General features: G+C 36.2%; 1 protein-coding gene across 2 annotated transcripts in view; it reads left to right on the forward strand.

Moving 5' to 3' along the window:
• The window catches only part of FZD3 (frizzled class receptor 3), a 92,610-nt gene that overhangs the window by 65,390 nt on the left and 3,240 nt on the right, over positions 1-23,980 (forward strand). For both annotated transcript variants that reach the window (XM_060101433.1, XM_060101434.1), the window contains 2 exons: positions 15,515-15,663; positions 19,513-19,746. In XM_060101433.1, the coding sequence (XP_059957416.1) occupies positions 15,515-15,663; positions 19,513-19,746 (383 nt within the window). The remainder of the gene's footprint in view (positions 1-15,514; positions 15,664-19,512; positions 19,747-23,980) is intronic.

Here is a 23,980-nt window from a genome sequence, read left to right on the forward strand (position 1 = left end):
TGCAGTAGAAACTAATACAACATTGTAAAGTAACTATGCTCCAACAAACATTTTAAAAAAGAAAAAAAAATAATCTCACCAGAAAAAAATGAAAGAGTGGTGGTGGTAAATACTGTTCTTGTATTCCTGACTTTAATGCAAATATTTAGTGCCTTTGGTGTTCCCTTTAAGCATGATAGAATTATTTTGTCACCTTAAGGGCTTATTCATCATCTGTATGTATTTTATTACAGTATTTAAAAGCCAAGAATAGATTCTTAATTTTATCAAACGCCTTTTTGGCATACGTGAAAATGATTATATATATTTTCCTGTTGATCCAACAATGTGTTGAATTTATAAATCAGTTTCCTAATATTGAACTGTCCTTGCATTTCTTTATTTGGTCATGACTTATTCTTTGAATTTGCTGTTGAATTCTGTTTGCATACAAGTTCATAAATGAGACATGTATAGTTTTATTGTTTTATAGAATATGTTGAGTTAGGTGCAGTGTTCTTGCTTCTGGAATCAGTTTTTTAAATATTTTTCTGTCATTTGTTTTCATTAATTTTTAAGTTTATTGAAATGGAATTGAGCAAAGTAATCTCTTAAGATTATTTTAGTTTTGTTCTCTTTGTAGTTTTTTACTTATTATCATTTCTCTGTGTGTGTGCATGTGTGTGTGTATTTGCTGTTTTCATCCCTTTGTTGTTTTGATCAGGCTAGAGAATTTTTTTTCAAATATTGAAGTTTGGGGTTTATTAATTTGTTTTTTGGTCTTGAAATTACTTAATTCCTCTTTTATCTTCATTAATTCCTTCCATTTCTTTTTACTTTATTGATGGATAACACGGTTAATATTCTTAGTTAACTATTAGTCTATTAATTTGACTTACGGTTTTTTGTTCTGCAGAAGTTTTAAGTTTTTAATAATCAAAACTGTCCATCTTTTCCTTTTTTAACTTCTTTATTTCATATTACTCTTTAAAAAGGGCCTTCTGCACCCCCCATTATAAAAATGTTCTTCATTCTTTTCATACTTCTATAATTTGCTTTTATCTGTCTAGATTTTATTTTTCTTTATTGTGTGAGGTGGCATCTAAATTGTTTTGTTTCCAGGTAGACTGCCAGCCATTTCAATGTCACTTATTAAATAGTCTATCTTTTCCCCATTTATTTGAAATATGTTTATCAAATACTTAACTTTCCATGTTCTGTGAAAAAATCCTACTGATCTTTTTGGATTGCATCAACTTTATAGGATTAATTTGGGGGATAATTGGATTGACATCTTTAAATCATTGAATATTTCCATATAGAAATATGGAGTATTTATCCATTTACTTCAGTTTTTTTCTATGTCCTTTGATAGCGTTTTATTACTTTCTTTTTCTTTCTTGTTAGGTTTATTCCTAGGTGTTTTATAGTTTTTGTTGATATTATAAATGAAATTGTTTTCATTATGTTTATTTTCTGGTTATTGGTGGTATATAGGAAAACATTCAGTTTTTGCATATAATCTTGTCCAACTTAGTTACTGAATCCTTTGATTGTTTCTTTTTGTTTTTCAGTTTCTCTTGGATTTTCGGGATAGTCTTTTTGTCTCTTTGTTCCCAGTTATTATACTAGTGTGTTTTGTTTTGTTTTTTCTTTCTTTTAATGGTGTCTTATTAAATTGACTCGTTTTATTCTCTGTAGCTCCAGAGGGCAGAACTAGGACAGGACAGATGGGCAGAATGGCTAGAGCTGTTTGAACATGGAAGGGACAACTTTGTATTTTATCGTAACCACTGTACTGATTATATTCATAGAACAACTAAATTAAAAGCAAATTAATTTGTTAGGTAAAGAGTAAGACTAGATCACTTCTAAGTCTAAATGTTAAGTTGAAAGTATAAAGAGAGAGAATTAAGGAGCGACTTTAAGAACACGTATATAGAGGGTAGTGGGGGACAAAAGGGTAGTAGAGCAGGAGTAGGAGGTCAAGAAGAAAGGGTAATGCCTGATTAGGAGATTAAACCCGACTATGCAGTATCGTAGAAGCTGGGAAGATGAAAGTTTTGTAAAGTATGAGATGGTCATCAATAACTGATACTGTGTAGAAGTGTTTAAAAAAAAAAAGCAAGCCAACAAGAAGCCATTGTATTTGTTAATGAGAAGATTATTTGTGATCTGCTTTAGTGATTATTTTTTTTTAATTTTTAATTATTTTTTTAATTGAAGTATAGTTGATTTACAATATTATGTTACTTTCTGCTGTACAGCAAAGTGAGTCAGTTATACATATATCCAACTCTTTTTCAGTTTCTATTCCCATATAGGTCATTACAGAGTGTTGAATAGAGTTCCCTGTGCTATACAGTAGGTTCTTTTGTGTGTGTGTGTGTGTGTTTGGTACGCGGGCCCCTCACTGTTGTGGCCTCTCCCCTTGCGGAGCACAGGCTCTGGACGCGCAGGCTCAGCAGCCATGGCTCATGGGCCTAGCTGCTCCGTGGCATGTTGGATCTTTCCAGACCGGGGCACGAACCCGTGTTCCCTGCATCGGGAGGCAGACTGTCAACCACTGCGCCACCAGGGAAGCCCAGTAGGTTCTTATTAGTTATCTGTTTTACATATAGTAGTGTGTAGATGTCAATCCTAGTCTCCCAATTTATCCTTCCCCCCGCTTTCCCCCTTGGTAACCATAAGTTTGTTTTCTACATCTGTGACTCAATTTCTGTTTTGTAAATAGGTTCCTTTGTACAATTTTTTTAGATTCCACATATAAGCGGTATCATATATTTGTCTTTGTCTGACTTGCTTCACTCAGTATGACAATCTCTAGGTCCCTCCATGTCACTGCAAATGGCTTTATTTTGCTCTTTTTTATGGCTGAGTAATATTCCATTGTATGTATGTACCGCATCTTCTTTATCCATTCCTCCATCGATGGACATTTAGGTTGCTTCCGTGTCCTGGGTATTGTAAATAGTGCTTCAGTGAACATTGGGGTGTATATATCCCTTTGAATTATGGTTTTCTTCAGATATATGCCCAGGAGTGAGGTTGCTGGATCATGTGATAGCACTGTTTTTAGTTTTTTAAGGAATCTCCATACTGTTGTCCATAGTGGCTGTACCAGTTTACATTCCCACCAAGAGTGTAGGAGGGTTCCCTTTTCTCCACACCCTCTCCAGCATTTATTGTTTGTAGATTTTTTGATGATGGCCATTCTAACTGGTGTGAGGTGATACTTCTTTGTAGATTTGATTTTCATTTCTTTAATAATTAGTGATGTTGAGCATGTCTTCATGTGCCTCTTGGCCATCTGTATGTCTTCTTTGGAGAAATGTCTATTTAGATCTTCTGCCCATTTTTTGATTGGGTTTTTTTTTTTTATATTGAGCTGCATGAGCTGTTTGTATATTTTGGAGATTAATCCCTTGTCGGTCATGTCATTTGCAAATATTTTCTCCCATTCTGTGGGTTTTCTTTTCATTTTGTTGATGGTTTCCTTTGCTGTGCAAACACTTCTAAGTTTAATTAGGTCCCATTTGTTTATTTTTGTTTTTATTTTCATTACTCTTGGAGGTGGATCAAAAAAGATCTTGCTGCTATTTATGTCAGAGAGTGTTCTGCCTGTGTTTTCCTCTAAGAGTTTTATAGTATCCAGACTTACATTTAGGTCTCTAATCCATTTTAATTTATTTTTGTGTATGGTGTTAGAGAATGTTCTAATTTCATTCTTTTACATGTAGCTGTCCAGTTTTCCCAGCACCACTTATTGAAGGGACTATCTTTTCTCCATTGTATATTCTTGCCTCCTTTGTCATGGATTAGGTGATCATGCTTTTAGTGACTCTTCCTAATTTTAGTTCTTAACTATTCTATGGTTTCGTTAATTTGTATTTTCATCTAGATTATCAGCTTGGTGGGAACACTAGTCAAACCTTACTTCTGTTTATAAGTCTCATGGGGCTTTTTGAATAACATTATTCTTAGAGTAGTAGATAATCCATAAATATTTGTTGTTTGACTTTTATGTAAGTCCTAGAGGAATTACACCTTAACTGCAGGTTATGACTGTGGTTTAAGTTCCATGTTTTGAACTTACCAGTCCAACTATAATCATGTGCCAATTAGAGCTAAAATGTAATAAGAAAAAATTTTAAACAGTCAGCCTAAAAGGCAAAATAAACTAATTTGTAGAATAGAAATGCAAAATGATGACTAGAGATAAAAACAGGGGCTACTAGAATCTAGGTCTGAAGTTGCTGGAGGTGGCTAGGGCATTCAGTTTCTATGGGATATAGGGAGGTAAAAGTGTCACGTGGGAGTCAGGACCAGAACTAGGTGCACTGGTTAAAAGTAGGAATTAGAAATGGGACTCTCCTGCTCCTGAAAGGAAGTTTGTATAAAAGGTACAACTGTTCCCTGAAGCTGTATATAGTATAAAAATGCTTAAAATACTTATCTAGAGATGTAGGAGGGTCAAACTGCAATGACTCAGTGCCTGAACCTGCAGTACCTGATAATGTCTGGAGTGTGCAGTCACGAATATTAGACTTGGTTTCTAACTAGGGCCTCATGGGTACTGGTGAAGACAAAAAAGGAATGAAACAGGTGAGATATATGGAGGGAGTGAGGGAGAGAGAAAGACAGGGGAAGAACTCTCTCATGCAAGATCTGTAAAGTAAAATTCCAAAGCACAATGAAACAGAAAAGCTAAACCTAGAAAGACGTCCAATAAAAACATCAGAAGATGGATTCACTCCCAGATGAAATAAAAGTAATAAAATTTTTAAGGACTTATTTTTAAAATAAGTATGTTTAGGATTCTTCAAAAGATAAATAATAAAAACCACTTTAAAGGAATAAGAAATTATGATAAATTAGCAGAAATGAAATAAGAATAGACATATAAAAACCAATTAGCTTAGAAATGAAGTTATGGGAATTAAGTCAATAGATGGAATGAACTCTAAAGTAGACATGATTGAAGAGTGAATTAGTGAAATGGAAAATTGTTCTGAAGAGATCACCCAGAATGCAGAATGTAGAGAGACATAAAATACTCAAAATTATCTAATTATGCCATTAAGAGATATTTTAAAAATTAGGTTGAGGGACTTCAATATACATCTTACGGGAGTTCTAGAACAGGAGGCCATAAGAATGACTAAGAAGTGATAACTAAAGCGCTAATGTCTTTGAATTTTTCAGAATTGAAAACTTGAGTTCTCAGATTAAAAGTACACTCTGCAGACTAAGCAGGACAAATAAAAACCAATCACAATGAGAAACATTGATTGCAACTATAAGACAGAAGGATAGAGACAAATTTAAAAGCTACCAGAGAGAAGAAATAAATCTCCAAAAGGTTATCAATTACACAAGCTTTTCAACAGCAACCATAGAAGCTAGAAGATAATGAACTAATGTCTTTAAAATGCTGAGAGATGATGACTTTATCCATCTAAACCACCATTCAAGATTGAGGACAGGATAAAGACATTTTGGGGCAAAGACTAAAATAATTTATCTCTGGCATACCCTATCTGTAAGAATTTCTAAAGGGCATCCTTTAGCAAGAAGAAAAGAGAACCCCAAAGATAGGAGTCGAGTGTACTTTTTGGCAAAGTTAATTAACAATAATAATAACAGAACCAGTTCTTTTTGTAAAGGTTGTTCTGAATGTCTGGAAAATAATAACAAGAAGTATAGGTAGCTAAAATGTGCTAGGAGCATAATCTTGTTCAAGGAGATGGAGGTGCTGAATAATTTTTTTTGTACTACTCCACCTTGATTTTTATTTATAGCACAAACAAAATAGTACATTAGAGCAAACTTTAAAAAGAAAGAAAAGCCTCAAAATCTCTCTAACCATATTGTTTTTAGTTTTCCTTGTGTCTCATTTTGAAAACAAAATTTAAAATAGTTGAATCATGGTGTTGCATACATATGTATCCTGGTTACTTCAAGTAACATTACCCTATAAGCTATTTTCCAAGTTGCTACATAGTTTCCATATTTACGATCTTTAGCAGTTGCAAAATAATCTGTATTTACTTGTCCCCTTTGCTGTTGTTGCTCATTTAGACTGTTCTTTTTTTAATTCTAGAATTTTATTTTTTTATACAGCAGGTTCTTATTAGTTTTCCATTTTATACATATTAGTATATGCCAATACCAGTCTCCCAATTCATCACACCACCCCCCCCCCCGCCGCTTTACCCCCTTGGTGTCCATACATTTTTTCTCTATATCTGTGTCTCTGTTTCTGCCCTGCAAACCGGTTCATCTGTACCATTTGTCTAGGTTCCACATATATGCGTTAATATACGATATTTGTTTTTCTCGTTCTGACTTACTTTACTCTGTATGGCAGTCTCTAGATCCATCCACATCTCTACAAATGACACAATTTCGTTCCTTTTAATGGCTGAGTAATATTCTATTGTATATATGTACCACATCTTCTTTATCCGTTCGTCTGTTGATGAGCATTTAAGTTGTTTCCATGACCTGGCTACTGTAAATAGTGCTGCAATGAACATTGGGGTGCATGTGTCTTTTTGAATTATGGTTTTCTCTGGGTATATTGCCAGTAGTGGGATTGCTGGGTCATATGGTAATTCTGTTTTTAGTTTTTTAAGGAACCTCCATACTGTTCTTCATAGTGGCTGTATCAATTTACCTTCCCACCAACAAACAGTGCAACAGGGGTTCCCTTTTCTCCACACCCTCTCCAGCATTTGTTGTTTGTAGATTTTCTGATGATGACCATTCTAACTAGTGTGAGGTGATACCTCATTGTAGTTTTGATTTGCATTTCTCTAATAATTAGCGATGTTGAGCAGCTTTTCATGTGCTTCTTGGCCATCTGTATGTCTTCTTTGGAGAAATGTCTGTTTAGGTCTTCTGCCCATTTTTGGATTGGGTTGTTTGTTTCTTTTAATATTGAGCTGCATGAGCTGTTTATATATTTTGAAGATTAATCCTTTGTCCATTGATTTGTTTGCAAATATTTTCTCCCATTCTGAGGGTTGTCTTTTCATCTTGTTTGTAGTTTCCTTTGCTTTGCAAAAGCTTTTAAGTTTCATTAGGTCCCATTTGTTTATTTTTGTTTTTATTTCCATTCCATTTTGTTTTCATTTCCATTAGGAGGTGGATCAAAAAAGATCTTGCTGTGATTTATGTCAAAGAGTGTTCTTCCTATGTTTTCCTCTAAGAGTTTTATAGTGTCCGGTCTTACATTTAGGTCTCTAATCCATTTTGATTTATTTTTGTGTATGGTGTTAGAGAATGTTCTAATTTCATTCTTTTACATGTAGCTGTCCAGTTTTCCCAGCACCACTTATTGAAGAGACTGTCTTTTCTCTATTGTATATCCTTGCCTCCTTTGTCATAGATTAGCTGACCATAGGTGTGTGGGTTTATCTCTGGGCTTTCTATCTTGTTCCCTTGATCTATGTTTCTATTTTTGTGCCGGTACCATATTGTCTTGATTACTGTAGCTTTGTAGTATAGTCTGAAGTCAGGGAGTCTGATTCTTCCAGCTCCGTTTTTTTCCCTCAAGACTGCTTTGGCTCTTCGGGGTCTTTTGTGTCTCCCTACAAATTTTAAGATATTTTGTTCTAGTTCTGTAAAACATGCCATTGCTAATTTGATAGGGATTGCATTGAATCTGTAGATTGCTTTGGGTAATATAGTCATTTTCACAATGTTGATTCTTCCAATCCAAGAATATGATATGTCTCTCCATCTGTTTGTATCATCTTTAATTTCTTTCATCAGTGTCTTATAGTTTTCTGCATACAGGTCTTTTGTCTCCCTAGGTAGGTTTATTCCTAGGTATTTCGTTCTTTTTGTTGCAGTGGTAAATGGGAGTGTTTCCTTACTTTCTCTTTCAGATTTTTCATCGTTAGTGTATAGGAATGCAAGAGATTTCTGTGCATTAATTTTGTATCCTGCAACTTTACCAAATTCATTGATTAGCTGTAGTAATTTTCTGGTGGCATCTTTAGGATTCTCTATGTATAGTATCATGTCATCTGCAGTGACAGTTTTACTTCTTCTTTTCCAATTTGTATTCCTTTTATTTCTTTTTCTTCTCTGATTTCCCTGGCTAGGACTTCCAAAACTATGTTGAATAATAGTGGTGAAGAGTGGACATCCTTGTCTTGTTCCTGATCTTAGAGGAAATGCTTTCAGTTTTTCACCTTTGAGAATGATGTTTGCTGTGGGTTTGTCATATATGGCCCTTATTATGTTGAGGTAGGTTCCCTCTATGCCCCCTTTCTGGAGAGTTTTTATCATAAATGGGTGTTGAATTTTGTCAAAAGCTTTTTCTGCATCTGTTGAGATAATCATATGGTTTTTATTCTTCAGTTTGTTAATATGGTGTATCACATTGATTGATTTGTGTATATTGAAGAATCCTTGCATCCCTGGGGTAAATCCCACTTGATCATGGTGTATGATCCTTTTAATGTGTTGTTGGATTCTGTTTGCTAGTATTTTGTTGAGGATTTTTGCATCTATATTCATCAGTGATATTGGTCTGTAATTTTCTTTTTTTGTAGTATGTTTGTCTGGTTTTGGTATCAGGGTGATGGTGGCCTCATAGAATGAGTTTGGGAGTGTTCCTTCCCCTGCAATTTTTTGGAAGAGTTTGAGAAGGATGGGTGTTAGCTCTTCTCTAAATGTTTGATAGAATTCACCTGTGAAGCCATCTGGTCCTGGACTTTTGTTTGTTGGAAGATTTTAAATCACAGTTTAAATTTCATTACTTGTGATTGGTCTGCTCATAGTCTCTATTTCTTCCTGGTTCAGTCTTTGAAGGTTATACCTTGCTAAGAATTTGTCCATTTCTTCCAGGTTGTCCATTTTATTGGCATAGAGTTGCTTGTAGTAGTCTCTTAGGATCCTTTGTATTTCTGTGGTGTCTGATGTAACTTCTCCTTTTTCATTTCTAATTTTATTGATTTGAGTCTTCTCCCTCTTTTTCTTGATGAGTCTGGCTAATGGTTTATCAATTTTGTTTATCTTCTCAAAGAACCGGCTTTTAGTTTTATTGATCTTTGCTACTGTTTTCTTTGTTTCTATTTCATTTATTTCTGCTCTGATCTTTATGATTTTTTTCCTTCTGCTAACCTTGGGTTTTGTTTGTTCTTCTTTCTCTAGTTCCTTTAGGTGTAAGTTTAGATTGTTTATTTGAGATTTTTCTTGTTTCTTGAGGTAGGCTTGTACTGCTATAAACTTCCCTCTTAGAACTGCTTTTGCTGCATCCCTTAGGTTTTGGATCATTGTGTTTACGTTGTAATTTGTCTCTAGGTATTTTTTGACTTCCTCTTTGATTTCTTCAGTGATCTCTTGGTTATTTAGTAACATATTGTTTAGCCTCCATGTTTTTCTGTTTTTTATGTTTTTTTCCCTGTAATTGATTTCTAATCTCATAACATTGTGGTCAGAAAAGATGCTTGATATGATTTCAATTTTCTTAAATTTACTGATGCTTGGTTTATGACCCAGGATGTGATCTATCCTGGAGAATGTTCTGTGTGCACTTGAGAAGAAAGTGTAATCTGCTGTTTTTGGATGGAATGTCCTATAAATATCAGTTAAATCTATCTGGTCTATTGTGTCATTTAAAGCTTCTGTTTCCTTATTTATTTTCATTTTGGATGATTTGTCCATTGGTGTAAGTGAGGTGTTAAAGTCCCCCACTATTATGGTGTTACTGTTGATTTCCTCTTTTATAGCTGTTAGCAGTTGCCTTATGTACTGAGCTGCTCCTATGTTGGGTGCATATATATTTATAATTGCTATATCTTCTTCTTGGATTGATCCCTTGATCATTATGTAGTGTCCTTCCTTGTCTCTTGTAACATTCTTTTTTTTAAAGTCTATTTTATCTCATATTTTATGATATGAGTACTGCTACTCCAGCTTTCTTTTGATTTCCATTTGCATGGAATATCTTTTTCCATCCCCTCACTTTCAGTCTGTATGTGTCCCTAGGTCTGAAGTGGGTTTCTTGTAGACAGCATACATACGGGTCTTGATGCTGAATTCTCTTAGCTTTTGCTTGTCTGTAAAGCTTTTGATTTCTCCCTCGAATCTGAATGAGATCCTTGCCAGGTAGCTTAATCTTGGTTGTAGTTTCTTCCCTTTCATCACTTTAAGTATATCATGCCACTCCTTTCTTGCTTGTAGAGTTTCTGCTGAGAAATCAGCTGTTAACCTTATGGGAGTTCCCTTGTATGTTATTTGTTGTTTTTCCCGTGTTGCTTTCAGTAATTTTTCTTTGTCTTTAATTTTTATCAGTTTGATTACTGTGTGTCTCAGTGTGTTTCTCCTTGGGTTTATCCTGCCTGGTACTCTCTGTGCTTCCTGGATTTGGGTGGCTATTTCCTTTCCCATGTTAGGGACGTTTTCAACTATAATCTCTTCAACTATTTTCTCGGGTCCTTTCTCTCTCTCTTCTCCTTCTGGGACTCCTATAATGCGAATGTTGTTGCATTTATTGTTGCCCCAGAAGTGTCTTAGGCTGTCTTCATTTCTTTTCATTTTTTTTTTTCTTTATTCTGTTCCACAGGAGTGAATTCCACCATTCTGTCTTCCAGGTCACTTATCCATTCTTCTGCCTCAGTTATTCTGCTATTGATCCCTTGTAGTGTATTTTTAATTTCAGTTATTGTATTGTTCATCTCTGTTTGTTTGTTTTTTAATTCTTCGAGGTGTTTGTTCTTTCATTCTTCTAGGTCTTTATTAAACATTTTTTGCATCTTCTCGATCTTTGCCTCCATTCTTTTTCCGAGGTCCTGGATCATCTTCAGTATCATTATTCTGAATTCTTTATTCTGGGAGTTTTTGTATCTCCACTTCATTTAGTTGTTTTTCTGGGGTTTTATCTTGTTCCTTCATCTTGTACATAGCCCTCTGCCTTTTTATCTTGTCTATCTTTCTGTGAATGTGATTTTTGTTCCACAGGCTGCAGGATTGTAATTCTTCTTGCTTCTGCTGTCTGCCCTCTGGTGGATGAGGGTATCTAAGAGGCTTGTGCAACTTTCCTGATGGGAGGGACTGGTGGTGGGTAGAGCTAGGTGTTGCTCTGGTGGGCATAGCTCAGTAAAACATTAATCCTCTTGTCTCCTGATGGGTGGGCTGGGTTCCCTCCTTGTTGGTTGTTTCACCTGAGGCGACCCAACGCTGGAGCCTACCTGGCTCTTTGGTGGGGCTAATGGCGGACTCTGGGAGGGTTCACGTCAAGGAGCACTTCCCAGAACTTCTGCTGTCAATGTCCTTGTCCTCATGGTGAGAAACAGCCACCCCCTGCCTCTGCAGGAGACCCTCCAACATTAACAGGTAGGTCTAGTTCAGTCTCCCCTGGGGTCACTGCTCCTTCCCCTGGGTCCCGATGCACACACCACTTTGTGTGTACCCTCCAAGAGTGGAGTCTCTGTTTGTCCCAGTCCTGTTGCAGTCTTGCAATCAAATCCTGCTAGCCTTCAAAGTCTGATTCTTTAGGAATTCCTCCTCCCGTTGCCAGTTCCCCAGGTTGGGAAGCCTGATGTGGGGCTCAGAGCCTTCACTCCAGTGGGTGGACTTCTGTGGTATAAGTGTTCTCCAGTTTGTGAGTCACCCACCCAGCAGTTATGGGATTTGATTTTATTGTGATTGCGCCCCTCCTACCATCTCATTGTGGCTTCTCCTTTGTCTTTGGATGTGGGGTATCTTTTTTGGTGATTTCCAGTTTCTTCCTGTCGATGATCGTTCAGCAGTTAGTTGTGATACCAGTGCTCTCGCAAGAGGGAGTGAGTGCACGTCCTTCTTCTCTGCCATCTTGAACCAGTCTCTAGCAGTGCTGAATAATTTTCAATGTAATTTTTTTCTCATAAAATGAAGTATAAGTATATATTGTAAATGTATGTGAGTATTTATTGGGCACTTAACTATGTGCCAGACACTGGTCTAGGCTCTGGGGGTAAAACCATTGGGGAAAAAAAACTCCTCATGGAGTTTATACTTTAGAACGAGTAAACTATATATTGTTTAAAAGCAGCAGTATAACCCAAACAGACTTGAAAGAAATACATTGGTAAATAGGAAAAGATACACCTTGAAGATGTGCTGGTATGATGAAGTAAAAAACTGATGTGGCAATGTTTATGTCACATGAAATACTGTTACAGGTGAGAAGCACTAGAAAGTAACTTGTGCAGCTAGAGCGTTTCTGTAACACCTAACATAGGCTTGAAAGTGAAAAGTGACAGGATTACTGATGAGCCCACAGTTTAGCATACCTCTATTAAAATGGATAGGTAAACAGAAGACTAGTCAAGAAAACATGTGTACCTCATTTTATCACACTTCGCTTTATTGTGTTTTGCAGATAATGCATTTTTTACAAATTGAAGGTTTGTGGCAACCCTGTGTTGAGCAAGTCTGTTGGTACCATTTTTCCAACAGCATTTGCTCACTTCCTGTCTCTGTGTCACATTTTGGTAATTCTCACATTACAGACATACCTCAGAGATTTTGCAGGTTTGGTTCCGGACCACTGCAATAAAGCAAATATCACAATAAAGCAAGTCACACAAATTTTTTGGTTTCCATGTGCATATAAAAGGCTCTCCTTGGACCTCCCTATTAGCTTAGACACAACAATATTGAAATCAGGCCAACTAACCTTAAGAGTGGTCTGTAAGGGTTCAAGTGAAAGGGAGAGTTGCACATCTCTCACTTGAAATGAAAAGCTAGAAATGATTAAGCTTAGTGAGGAAGGCATGTTGAAAGTCGAAAAAGGCGAAAAGTTAGGCCTCTTGAACCAGTTAGCCAAGTTGTGAATGCAAGGGGAAAGTACTCAAAGGAAATTAAAAGTGCTATTCCAGTGAACACACTAATGATAAGAAAGTGAAACAGCCTTATTGCTAATATAGAGAAAGTTTTAGTGGTCTGGATAGAAGATCAAACCAGCCACAACATTCCCTTAAACCAAAGCCTAATCCAGAGCAAGGCCCTAACTGTCTTCAATTCTATGAAGGCCGAGAGATGAGGAAGCTACAGAAGAAAAGTTTGAAGCTAGCAGATGTTGATTCATGAGATTTAAGGAAAGAGGCCTTCTCTATAACATAAAAGTGCAAGGTGAAGCACCAGGTGCTGATGTAGAAGCTGCAGCAAGTTATCCAAAAGATCTAGCTAAGAAAATTAATGAAGGTGGCTGGCTGCACTGAACAACAGATTTTCAATGTCGATGAAAGTCTTATATTGGAAGAGGATGCCGCCAGGACTTCCATAGCTAGAGGGGAGAAGTCAGTGCCTGGCGTGAGAGCTTCAAAGGACAGGGTGACTCTCTTGTTAAGGGCTAATGTTGCTGGTGAGTTTTAAGTTGAAGCTAATGTTCATTTACCATTCTGAATTATGCTAAATCTACTCTGCCTGTGCTCTCTAAATGGAAAAACAAAGTCTGGATGACAGCACAACTGTTTACAACATGGTTTACTGAAGCCCACTGTTGAGATCTACTGCTCAGAAAAGAAAAGATTCCTTTGAAAATGTTACTGCTTATTGACAATGCATCCGGTCACCCAAGCACTCTGATGGAGATGTACAAGAATAATGTTATTTTCATGCCTGCCTACCCAACATCCACTCTGCAGCCCACAGATCAAGGAGTAATTTCAACTTTCAAGTCTTTATTATTTAAGAAATACTTTTTTTTTTTTTTTTTTGCCACGTGTTGCTCAGCTTGTGGGATCTTAGTTCCCCTACCAGGGATTGAACCCAGGCCACTCTGGTGAAAGCACCAAGTTCTAGCCACTGGACCACCAGGGAATTCCCATAAGAAGTTACACTGTTTGAGGCTATAGCTGCCATAGATAGTGATTCCTCTGATGGACCTGGGCAAAGTCAATTGAAACCTTCTGGAAAGGATTCACCATTCTTGATGCCATTAAGAACATCCATGATTCATGGGAAGAGGCCAAAATATCAACATTAACAGTTTGAAAGCCCTCATGGATGACTTGGAGGGCTTTAAGACTTCAGTGGAGGAAGTAACTGCAGATGTAGTGGAAGTAGCAAGAGAACTAGAATTAGAAGTGCAGCCTTAAAGATGTGACTAAATTGCTACAATCTCATGATAAAACTTTAATGGATGAGGAGTTGCTTTTTATGGGGGAGCATGAACAAACTGATTTCTCAAGGTAGAATCTACTTCTGGTGAAGATGCTGTGAAGATCTTGTTGAAATGACAGCAGAGGATTTAGAATATTATATAAACTTAGTTGGTAAAGAAGTGGCAGGGTTTGAGAGGATTGACTCCAGTTTTGAAAGAAGTTCTACTTTGGGTAAAATGCTTTCAAACAGCATTGCCTGCTACAGAGAAATTGTTCATGAAAGGAAGAGGCAATGGATGAGGTACACTTCACTGTGGTCTTATTTTAAGAAATTGTCACGGCCACCCAGCCTTCAGCACCCACCACCCTGATCAGTCAGCAGCCTTCAACATCGAGGCGAGACTCTCCACACAAAAAGAGTACGACTCGTTGAAGGCTCAATGATGGTTGGCATTTTTTAGCAATAAAGTATTTTTTAATTAATGTATGAAGATTGTTATTTAGACACTTATGAGTAGATATTACATACTTATTCAACTACATTATAGTGTAAACATAACTTTTATATGCACTGGGAAACAAAATTATCCCCATGACTCACATTATTGTGGTATTTGCTTTATTGTGGTGGTCTGGAACTAGACTTACAATATTTCTGAGGATGCCTGTACAGAAGATTTGAACAACACAACTAATAAAGTTGATCTAATACATATAGAAAATTTTGTACCCAACAAATAGAGAGTAAGCGTTATTTTTGAGCACACGAGGAATACTTTAAAAAATGGACTGGGTCCTAAATCACAAAAGAAGTCCCCAAAATTTAAGGTAACCAGAATCAAATAGACCACATTCTATGACCACAGTAACTAAACTTGAAATCAACAATAAAGAGAACTTTTAAAAAAACTCATCTGAATAGAAACAAAAAAACTCACTCATAGGTTAAAGAAGAAGCTTGAAAACAGCCAGCAAAGTAAACATGAAAGTAGGTAGAAGGAAGAGCATATTAAATATAAAAACAGAAATTAATAAAATGAGGGGCAAAGATTAACATTTTCCTAATTGTATATCGTGATGACCAATGATAGGATGAGTGAAATTGGCCAAGAAGAATATAGGTATTATTTGAGCCTCTATTCCTATTCATGGTTTATTTTCTATATTAGTAATCTTTTTCTTTAGAAGGTATCCAATATGAGCTAATAAGAAGACTATAGAACTCAAAATATAGAACATAAATTTGTTGTCAAATTTTCAGTAGTGTGTCTTTTTCATATAACAAGAAAATTAACTATAGAACTGTGTAAGTGAAAATATCAGACTTGTAGAATTATTTTACTATTTATTTTATTTAAAAGATTTTATAATGGCCTTTAATAGAAAATTCTATTTATGTGTGTAAGATATTTTTCTTTCCCTTCTTGTAGGTTACTCAAATGAGTCGTCCAGACCTGATTGTCTTTCTGATGAAATACCTGATGGCTCTCATAGTTGGTATTCCTTCCATTTTTTGGGTTGGAAGCAAAAAGACATGCTTTGAATGGGCCAGTTTTTTTCATGGTCGTAGGAAAAAAGAGTAAGTTGAAGTAGATTATCATGATGTTCACAAACTTCACATTTATGTATTTTTGTGTTTCCTGTGTTAAAATAATTTGGATTTGGAGGCAGTATTCCAAAAAGATTGTAACCTCAGCTTCCACCAGTTATGATTAAACCTCAAATCACAGTTAAAAACTTATTCAGAAAAGATAGCCAAGTAGAACCAGGCTTAAGGCCTATTCCTTACTAATTCAGAATATTTGAGGGAAGACCAATCTTTATCTTTAAAAATCCAAATTATAATCTTCTTAAAATTAAAAACAAATTAATGATTTTATATATATTCTTATTTGATCTTCTTGACACTTCTCTGAGGTGTGTATTATCATCTCAGTGTTACAGATGAGAAAACTGAGGCACAGAGAGGTTAAGTGCCTTGGCTGAAGTCACATAGGTATTAGATTAGACTTCCATTTCCAACTGTCCATCATTCTTCCAGGTTGTACCATAAATTATTTAAAGAAATAGCATGTTATTCCATTCTCATGCAGTACACGTTAAAGCCAAAATAGTAAAATGATATTAGTAAATAAAATGGAATATGTTAAAGAAATTATTTTAATTCATAGTTGGCCACATTGCATATTAGAGTGTCATGGTAAAATATAAGATTTGCCAAAGCAGTCTTCTCAGGGCATATTTGAGGAATCTTGAATTTTTTGACCCCATAATTAATAAAACAAAACAAAAGAAAAGACCCTGCAGTATTCACAAAGGAACAAATGACTTCAAAGTGTTTACTAAGTATAAGTCTCATATGTATGCTGTATTTGAATTATCACAAATTCTAAGTCAGTGGAGTCTATATTCTTATGATTTTACTTAACCTAAGTTCCATGGAAAATGGATTTGGTGGGATAGTCTATAAAACTCTTAAGATTATATTTAAAATGTTATTGTGTCTTGTATGGGTTAATGTACTTTTTTAATACAACTTAAAGTACTGCATTAGCAGGATCTGTATTTTCTAAAATACCAGTAATTAGCAGCTTCTGGTACATGGATTAGATTGAGATTTTTAAAAATCACAGTTTTAAAGTGTACATTTCTTATTACCATATCTGAGACTACTGCTAGTAATATCAGATAATGCATTCCCCCTTTAAATACAGTTTCATAGGGCAGAGAAGGAAAGAAGGGGAAAGATGAATTCAGCAACAAAAATGTATTTCCTAAGAATTCATCCTTTGAGAAAGTCTTTAATGAATGTTTACTGTGTGCTTTGAACTATATTGGGATGCCAAGGATTCAGTAGCATACAAAACAGGCAAAGTCCTTGCTTTTTGTGGAACATCCTTCCTTGGGGGATTTATCTGTATATTTTTTTAAAATTTTAAATATGTTTTAATCACAGTAAAACATAATTCTGAGGGTTTGAATTAAACATTCCTGGTCATCTCTGGACCATACACAAACAATTCTGTAATACAACAATTCTGTGGTATTAGAAACTCCAGATGGAGCTAAGCCCAAGCTACCCTTTTGGGGAATCTTCCTAGTTATTTGGGGGATCCTGGTTGGGTCAGAATCCTTTTGAAACTGGTTAGAACTCCCAAGAACCCTTCCATTTGGTTTTCTGGAACCATGGACCCCCCCCCCACAACCCAACAAAGTCATTGTGACCCTCCAAGCTGGGACTGTGCTCTGGGCTAGAGTACCTACCACTCCTCAAGAGTGTGGGCACCCTACAGCCATTTCTAGCATTTGTCTGGTTGAGCCTTTGAGAAATGACTATGGAGTAATCATAATAATGATTACCAATTAATTGAGCACACTTAATACTCCAAGCACTGTCTCAAGCATTTTATATATTATTAAATCATTTAATCCTCTAAACAACCTTGTGAGGGAGATCGTCATTTTACAGATAAGAAACTGAGGCATAGAACCAAGGTTTAATAGCTAGTGAATGGCAGAATTGAGATTCACACCCAAGCAGTCTGACTCTAGCCTCTAGTCTGCTCTTAACCCCTCTGTTATACTGTGTCAAAAGACTGGCTTCTAAAATTATGCCAGTCAAATTAGTGTTCTTCCTCTGAGTGAAGCCACATTTAAGACTGTGCTTATGCTAATATTTCTGACACTGATTGAAATATTTTTAGAAATCTTCTTTTGGAAATCTGGGTCACAGCACTTAATTTCTCTGGACCTCTGTTTTCTTATTTGTAAAATGAGGGGGCAGACCTTCACCATTTGAAGGTGGATTAAATTTTTGGAATGACCGGAAGTCAGTTTGAACCGATTTTTAAAAATAAGTTTAGAAAACAAATTCAGCAATCCAGAGTGACTTAGGATGTATGTATATATGAATAGGGCCATTGATAACACAAGAACAAATGTTGTTTTAACTATCTTTGAGTTGTTCTTTATTCTATTTAGTTTTTGACATTTTGTTTTTATCATATACATAAACATTATGTTTTATCATTACTTTATGATTGTCTTTGAAGCCATTTAAACTCAAGTTTGATCCCCAACTGCTGTTTTTTGTTTTTTTTAAACATCTTTATTAGAGTATAATTGCTTTACAGTGATGTGTCAAAGTTTCTGCTTTATAACAAAGTGAATCATAATTATATGATTACACGTATACATATGTCCCCATATCTCTTCCCTCTTGCATCTCCCTCCCTCCCACCCCCAACTGCTGTTTTGTTGTATGACTTTTGGAAAGTCCTTTAATCCCTTAGAACCTCAGTTTCTTCATCTGTAAAATGGGGATCACAATATTTATTCTTAATGGATATCTAATATCTTTTTAGGACTTAATCTCTATAATAAAAACATTATTAAGAAAGATTAAAGGAGAGTATATGTAAAATACCTGGCACAATGCAGGTACTCAACAAATATTAGTCTTCTTTCAGCCCTTCTACCACAGCACTAAAACAACAACGGCAATAACAGCAATGATCTTTTTCTAATTCGAAAACTTAGAATATATGCACTTTCTCAATTTATGATCCAATCTTTACATGTTGGAGGGTTTTTTTTAATGAAATTTTCTAATTTTAACTTTATGTATGATTCTCATAGTCATTATTTACACAAACTGATACACTGACCTTTGCAACTATTTAATTGGCTCTTTTATTAATTACCACTTTGTTCATCATCATGAATATCTGTCTGCTTTTAACCCTTTCATAGCAGTTAGAAACTTTTGCTCTGGACATAATTCATCCCCTTAATTCTTTTTTCCTAAGCCTTTAATGGGTCTGGGACTTAATTGTATGTTTGCTTAAATTAATTTTTCATATGTTTTGTTCTAGTTATGATCATTCATGTTTATTCCAGCACTAGACAAATGCTCTGTCATAAAGTCAACTTGATACCTTAAAACAACTGCTCTTACAAATTAAAAAATGTGTCTATGCCATGATGAGGCCTCCACTACTTCCATAAACCATGCAAGAAAATAGTATTTCTACTTTATAGTAGTACCTTTGTAATATTTCAGTGTCCTTGAGAATGATAAATTTCTTTAGCTGAAAGGGACTTTTTAGAAATGATGAAATTGTATACCTTCATTTTATAGATGAGGAAAATTAAGGGGATAGTGACTTGCCTAAGATTACATATTTATTGACAGAGTTGGAACTAAAATCCTGATTTCCTTATTCTAATACGAACCTCTTTCTATCATACCACTTTTGGGAACAGATTGACACAGATTTTTGTTATATTCTCTCTTTGGTCAACAGTGTTACCTTATATCTGTCCTAAAGACATTATTTGGGAAGGAATTAATTTCAAGAATAACATCAGTTTGTCAAAAAAGTAGAGATGTTAGTCTGTATCTTAAACTTAGTATTTTGTTGTCTAGGATAGTGAATGAGAGCCGACAGGTACTCCAGGAACCTGATTTTGCTCAGTCCCTCCTGAGGGATCCAAATACTCCTATTATAAGAAAATCAAGAGGAACTTCCACTCAAGGAACATCCACACATGCTTCTTCAACTCAGCTGGCCATGGTGGATGATCAGAGAAGCAAAGCAGGGAGTGTCCACAGCAAAGTGAGCAGCTACCATGGCAGCCTCCACAGATCCCGTGATGGCAGGTGAGTTTTATTGGTAACTTAGTTTATGTCGTGTGCTGAATTAGAGTCACACGGCGAGTAGCCAATGTGACTACTACTATTGGAAGAGTAGCCAATTCTGAAAAAGAAGTTGATTATTAACATTTTTGAACTTTCCTAGGTACAGTTGTCCCAGATTATGGTCAGACTTAATGCCAGTCAGAGGAGTTTAGAGTTTAGACTTGATGCAGCAAGCAATATAGAGTCATTGACGGGTATTACTGAACAGGGAGAAGGCAGGGTAAAAGTGGTTACTTTAGTAAGATTAATTTGGCAAACAGTTATGGAATACCTACCATGTCAGGCATTGTGCTAGGCTCTGGGAATACAAAGATGATTTAGGCGTGATCTTTGTTCTTAATAAGCTCAAGAAAGAGAGTGTAGTCATTATTCGTGTTGTGGTTAAAAGCATGGAGTCTGGAATGATAAGCCTCAGTTTCCTCATCTGTAAAATGGAAATAGTAATAATATTTGCCCCTTTAGCAATGTTATAAAAAATAAATGAGATAATGTACCTAATTGTTTGGAACAGTGCCCATCTCAGTAAGTGCCTGATATCAACTTTTATTATCATTATTATAAGTTAATAATTAAAGTAAAATGCAAATATAATGGTATAGTCCAGAGGTTGGCAAACTTTTTCTATAAAGAGCCACGTAATAAATAACTTTAGTCTTTGTGGGTCATATGGTCTTTGTTGGCAACTATTCATTTCTGCTGTTGTAGCACGAAAGCAGCCATGGACAATATGTAGTCAAAATGGGAATGGCTGTGTTCCAGTAAAACTATTTACAAAAATAGCAAGGGGCCTCATTTGACTGGCAGACCATAGTTGGCCAACCCCTGTTTAGTAGCTTGGACAAGGGGGTGATTAATTCTGGTGGGGAAGGGGATGGGAAAAAGCTTGACAGAGAATGTTTGAGAGTGGGCTGGATGTGCTTTCCTGTTAAATTTGATGGTGGAGACACTAGAATTAGAAACTTCTTCAGAGCCTTGCATTAATTCAGCTGAGAGATGATGAAGGCTTATGGAAGAACAGTGGCAGTGGCAAGAGAGAAAGAGCTGATCTGAAGGATATTTAAAAAGAAGAAATGAAGTGATAGGAGTTGGAGATGGATTAAAAGCTATTGGAGAGAAGGAATGTGCCAAAGATTTTTTTTTAATATTTCTAGTTTGGGAAACTGAAAGAATGAAAATTATAATGCCTGCAATTCTTTGTTCACTTTGAAACATCTCTGCTTCTACAGCTGTCCTGTATCCTTCCAGTCTCATTCCAGCCTTTCTCTCAGTGTTCCCTGTCCTCCTAGTATAAGATATGATTCCTATACTTACTGTCTTTTTAGTCCTTCTGGTTTGTCCTCTCAACTTGCTTTCTTTTGCCTTCTAACTTGGTCAGCTAACCTATGTTTTAAAAAGGAGCAGCCTTTCTTTGACTATCATATATTTTCTATCTTTTATCCATTTCTTTTTCTTTTCCTTGCCAGATTTTTGAAATGAATATTTTGAATATTTCCGTTCTACCAATTGCATCCTTCATTCCTTGTATTTCTAGTCTTTTTCACCTTCTTAACCACTTCTAACATCACCAATGACCTGTTTTTTAATCACATTCAAAGATCTTCTCTTTCCTGCCTTTTCCTTCCATTCAGCACTCCTAAATAAAAAGCATTCTTCTAAGTGCTAGGGACACAGAGATGGAAGACAGAAGAGTAAACAGTCGGTAGTAATATACTTTAATGGGTACGATAAAATCATGTACAAGTACATGGGCAACCAGGGCAACTGTAGGAGATGAAACATGCTGGGAAGTTTGGGGGTTTTTCCCTTACAGCAATGAGAAACTATTAGAAGACTTTGAGCATTGGGGTGATAAAATCAGATTTGTATTTTAGGAAGATCACTTGGACAACAGCATAGGAGAGGAGATTGTCAGTAAGCCCAGTTGGGAAGTTTCTAGAGTAATTTAGAGGTCTTAACTTAAGACACTCATAAAGAGGGAGGAAATCAGAGAATCTTCCAGAGTACGTTTTGTCGACACCACCCTCCGTGAACTGAACTCTCAGCATTATTTGCTGTTTGACATTATTAGCCTTATCCTTTTCAATAAGGAATGAACAGTTAGAGTACAGCTCTATGCATGTGGCATTCTGTATATAAAGAGATATATAGAAGAAAGCTGAAGTATAATTTCTGTGCTCTAGAAGAATATAACCTTATGAGAAAGATAGGACATATACATAAGAACCAACTAAAAAATAGTGCAAGCCAGCATATAATTAAAACAGTGAGTATTAGAGATGATCAATGTTATAGAACTTCAGAAAAGGGGAAGATCAGATTGGCCCATGAGAATATCTCAGAGGAGATAAGTAGGGTGAGTGAATGGTAATACAAGATAAGTTCATATTGAGTAGAGAATTTCTGAAAGCAATTAAATATAGGGGGATTTCAGCATCAGTAATCTGAATGGAATGGGAGTTTAGATAAGAAAGTTTATAATCTTTAATATAAGGTAGTTGGTAATTAAAATTGTGAGATAGAATTCCTTGAATCTTAAAAAGAACAGACCAAGAACAAGACCTTGGTAAATACAGTAATCATAATAATACAAGGACTTCCCTGGTGGCACAGTGGTTAAGAATCCGCCTGCCAATGCAGGGGACACGGGTTTGATCCCTGGTCCTGGAAGATCCCACATGCCACAGAGCAGCTAAGCCCGTGCACCACAACTACTGAGGCTGCGCTCTAGAGCCTGCGAGCCACAACTACTGAGCTTGCACGCCTAGAGCCTGTGCTCCGCAACAAGAGAAGCCACCGCAATGAGAAGCCCGCGCACCGCAACGAAGAGTAGCCCCCACTCACCACAACTAGAGAAAGCCCACGTGCAGCAACGAAGACCAAAGCAGCCAAAAATTTTTAAAATTAAAAAAAAATTAAGTGCCTTTAAAAAAAAGTAATAATAATACAATAAGAATAGCCTAGCATGTGATTCAGAGAAAGTGCTTTTAGACATATGAAGGAATCTATGAAAGTATAGTGTCATGGAAACTAGGGGATAGACTATGACCTCCTGTAATGGCCTTTCTTCTCTCTGATTAATTAAGATCATACTCATCCTTTAAGGCCTGCTTGATTCCCATATCCATGGCAGTTAATTAATTGCATTTTAATCATTCTTTCGATGTGACCTATTTTCAATACAGTTGTTTTTCCTTGGCTAAGTTTGCGGTTTCTGGAGGATGTGAACTTGGTGACAGACATTTGTATATTCCCCTACAGTATCTAGCCCGGTGCCTATTAGGAGACAAATAAATCTATCAAACAACTTTAGAAATAATGTGGTCATGCCATCTCATGGCGATTTCTTTCTGCATCAGTTTTTAAGTTTACACGTGAACACTGTATTTTGGCCATGGTTTTCTCATCATTTCATGGTATCTTGGCTATGAGATCACACGTATACACACATTCCTGCTTCTCAGTACTCACTCTAGTCCAGACTCCTTGATGGATAATTACTGATCTCAGTGCTACGTAAAATAAAATAGACTTGGGTAAATATACTTTCACATGTATGTCAACTTCAAGGAATAAGTAATTGGTAGTTAGATGAGAGGATGTAAAAAAGGAAGTGGAGGGCTTCCCTGGTGGCGCAGTGGTTGAGAGTCCGCCTGTCGATGCAGGGGACACGGGTTCGTGCCCTGGTCCAGGAAGATCCCACATGCCGTGGAGCAGCTGGGCCCGTGAGCCATGGCCGCTGAGCCTGCATGTCTGGAGCCTGTGCTCCGCAACGGGAAAGGCCACAACAGTGAGGACCGCATACCGCAAAAAAAAAAAAAAAAAAAAGGAAGTGGATGAGTAGGTAGGTGGAGGTTTGAGAAAGAGTGGTTAGTTTGGTAAATAGGTGACATTTTACTATGTAGTTGAGTCCTAATTATCCATGGGCAGGTGGTTCATATTCTAGAATTTTGTGGATAGCCATATATTTCACTTAAATAATTAGACATAAGAACTCAATTTTTTCTATGACAAAAAGTATTCTTTTAGTCTTATTCCTTAAATTAAACTCAAAGATTTCATTTTAGAAAACACTCACATATTTTTAATTACCTTGATATCATTCCTAGAACACTGCGTCATATTTTGCTCTTTTTCATTTGCCATATTTGTTTGAAGTAGATACTTATGAAGTCATTGAGAGGTGAAAGGTCTCCAT

This window comes from Mesoplodon densirostris, chromosome 6 (genome assembly GCF_025265405.1).
Source record: "Mesoplodon densirostris isolate mMesDen1 chromosome 6, mMesDen1 primary haplotype, whole genome shotgun sequence".
Lineage (NCBI taxonomy): Eukaryota > Metazoa > Chordata > Mammalia > Artiodactyla > Ziphiidae > Mesoplodon > Mesoplodon densirostris.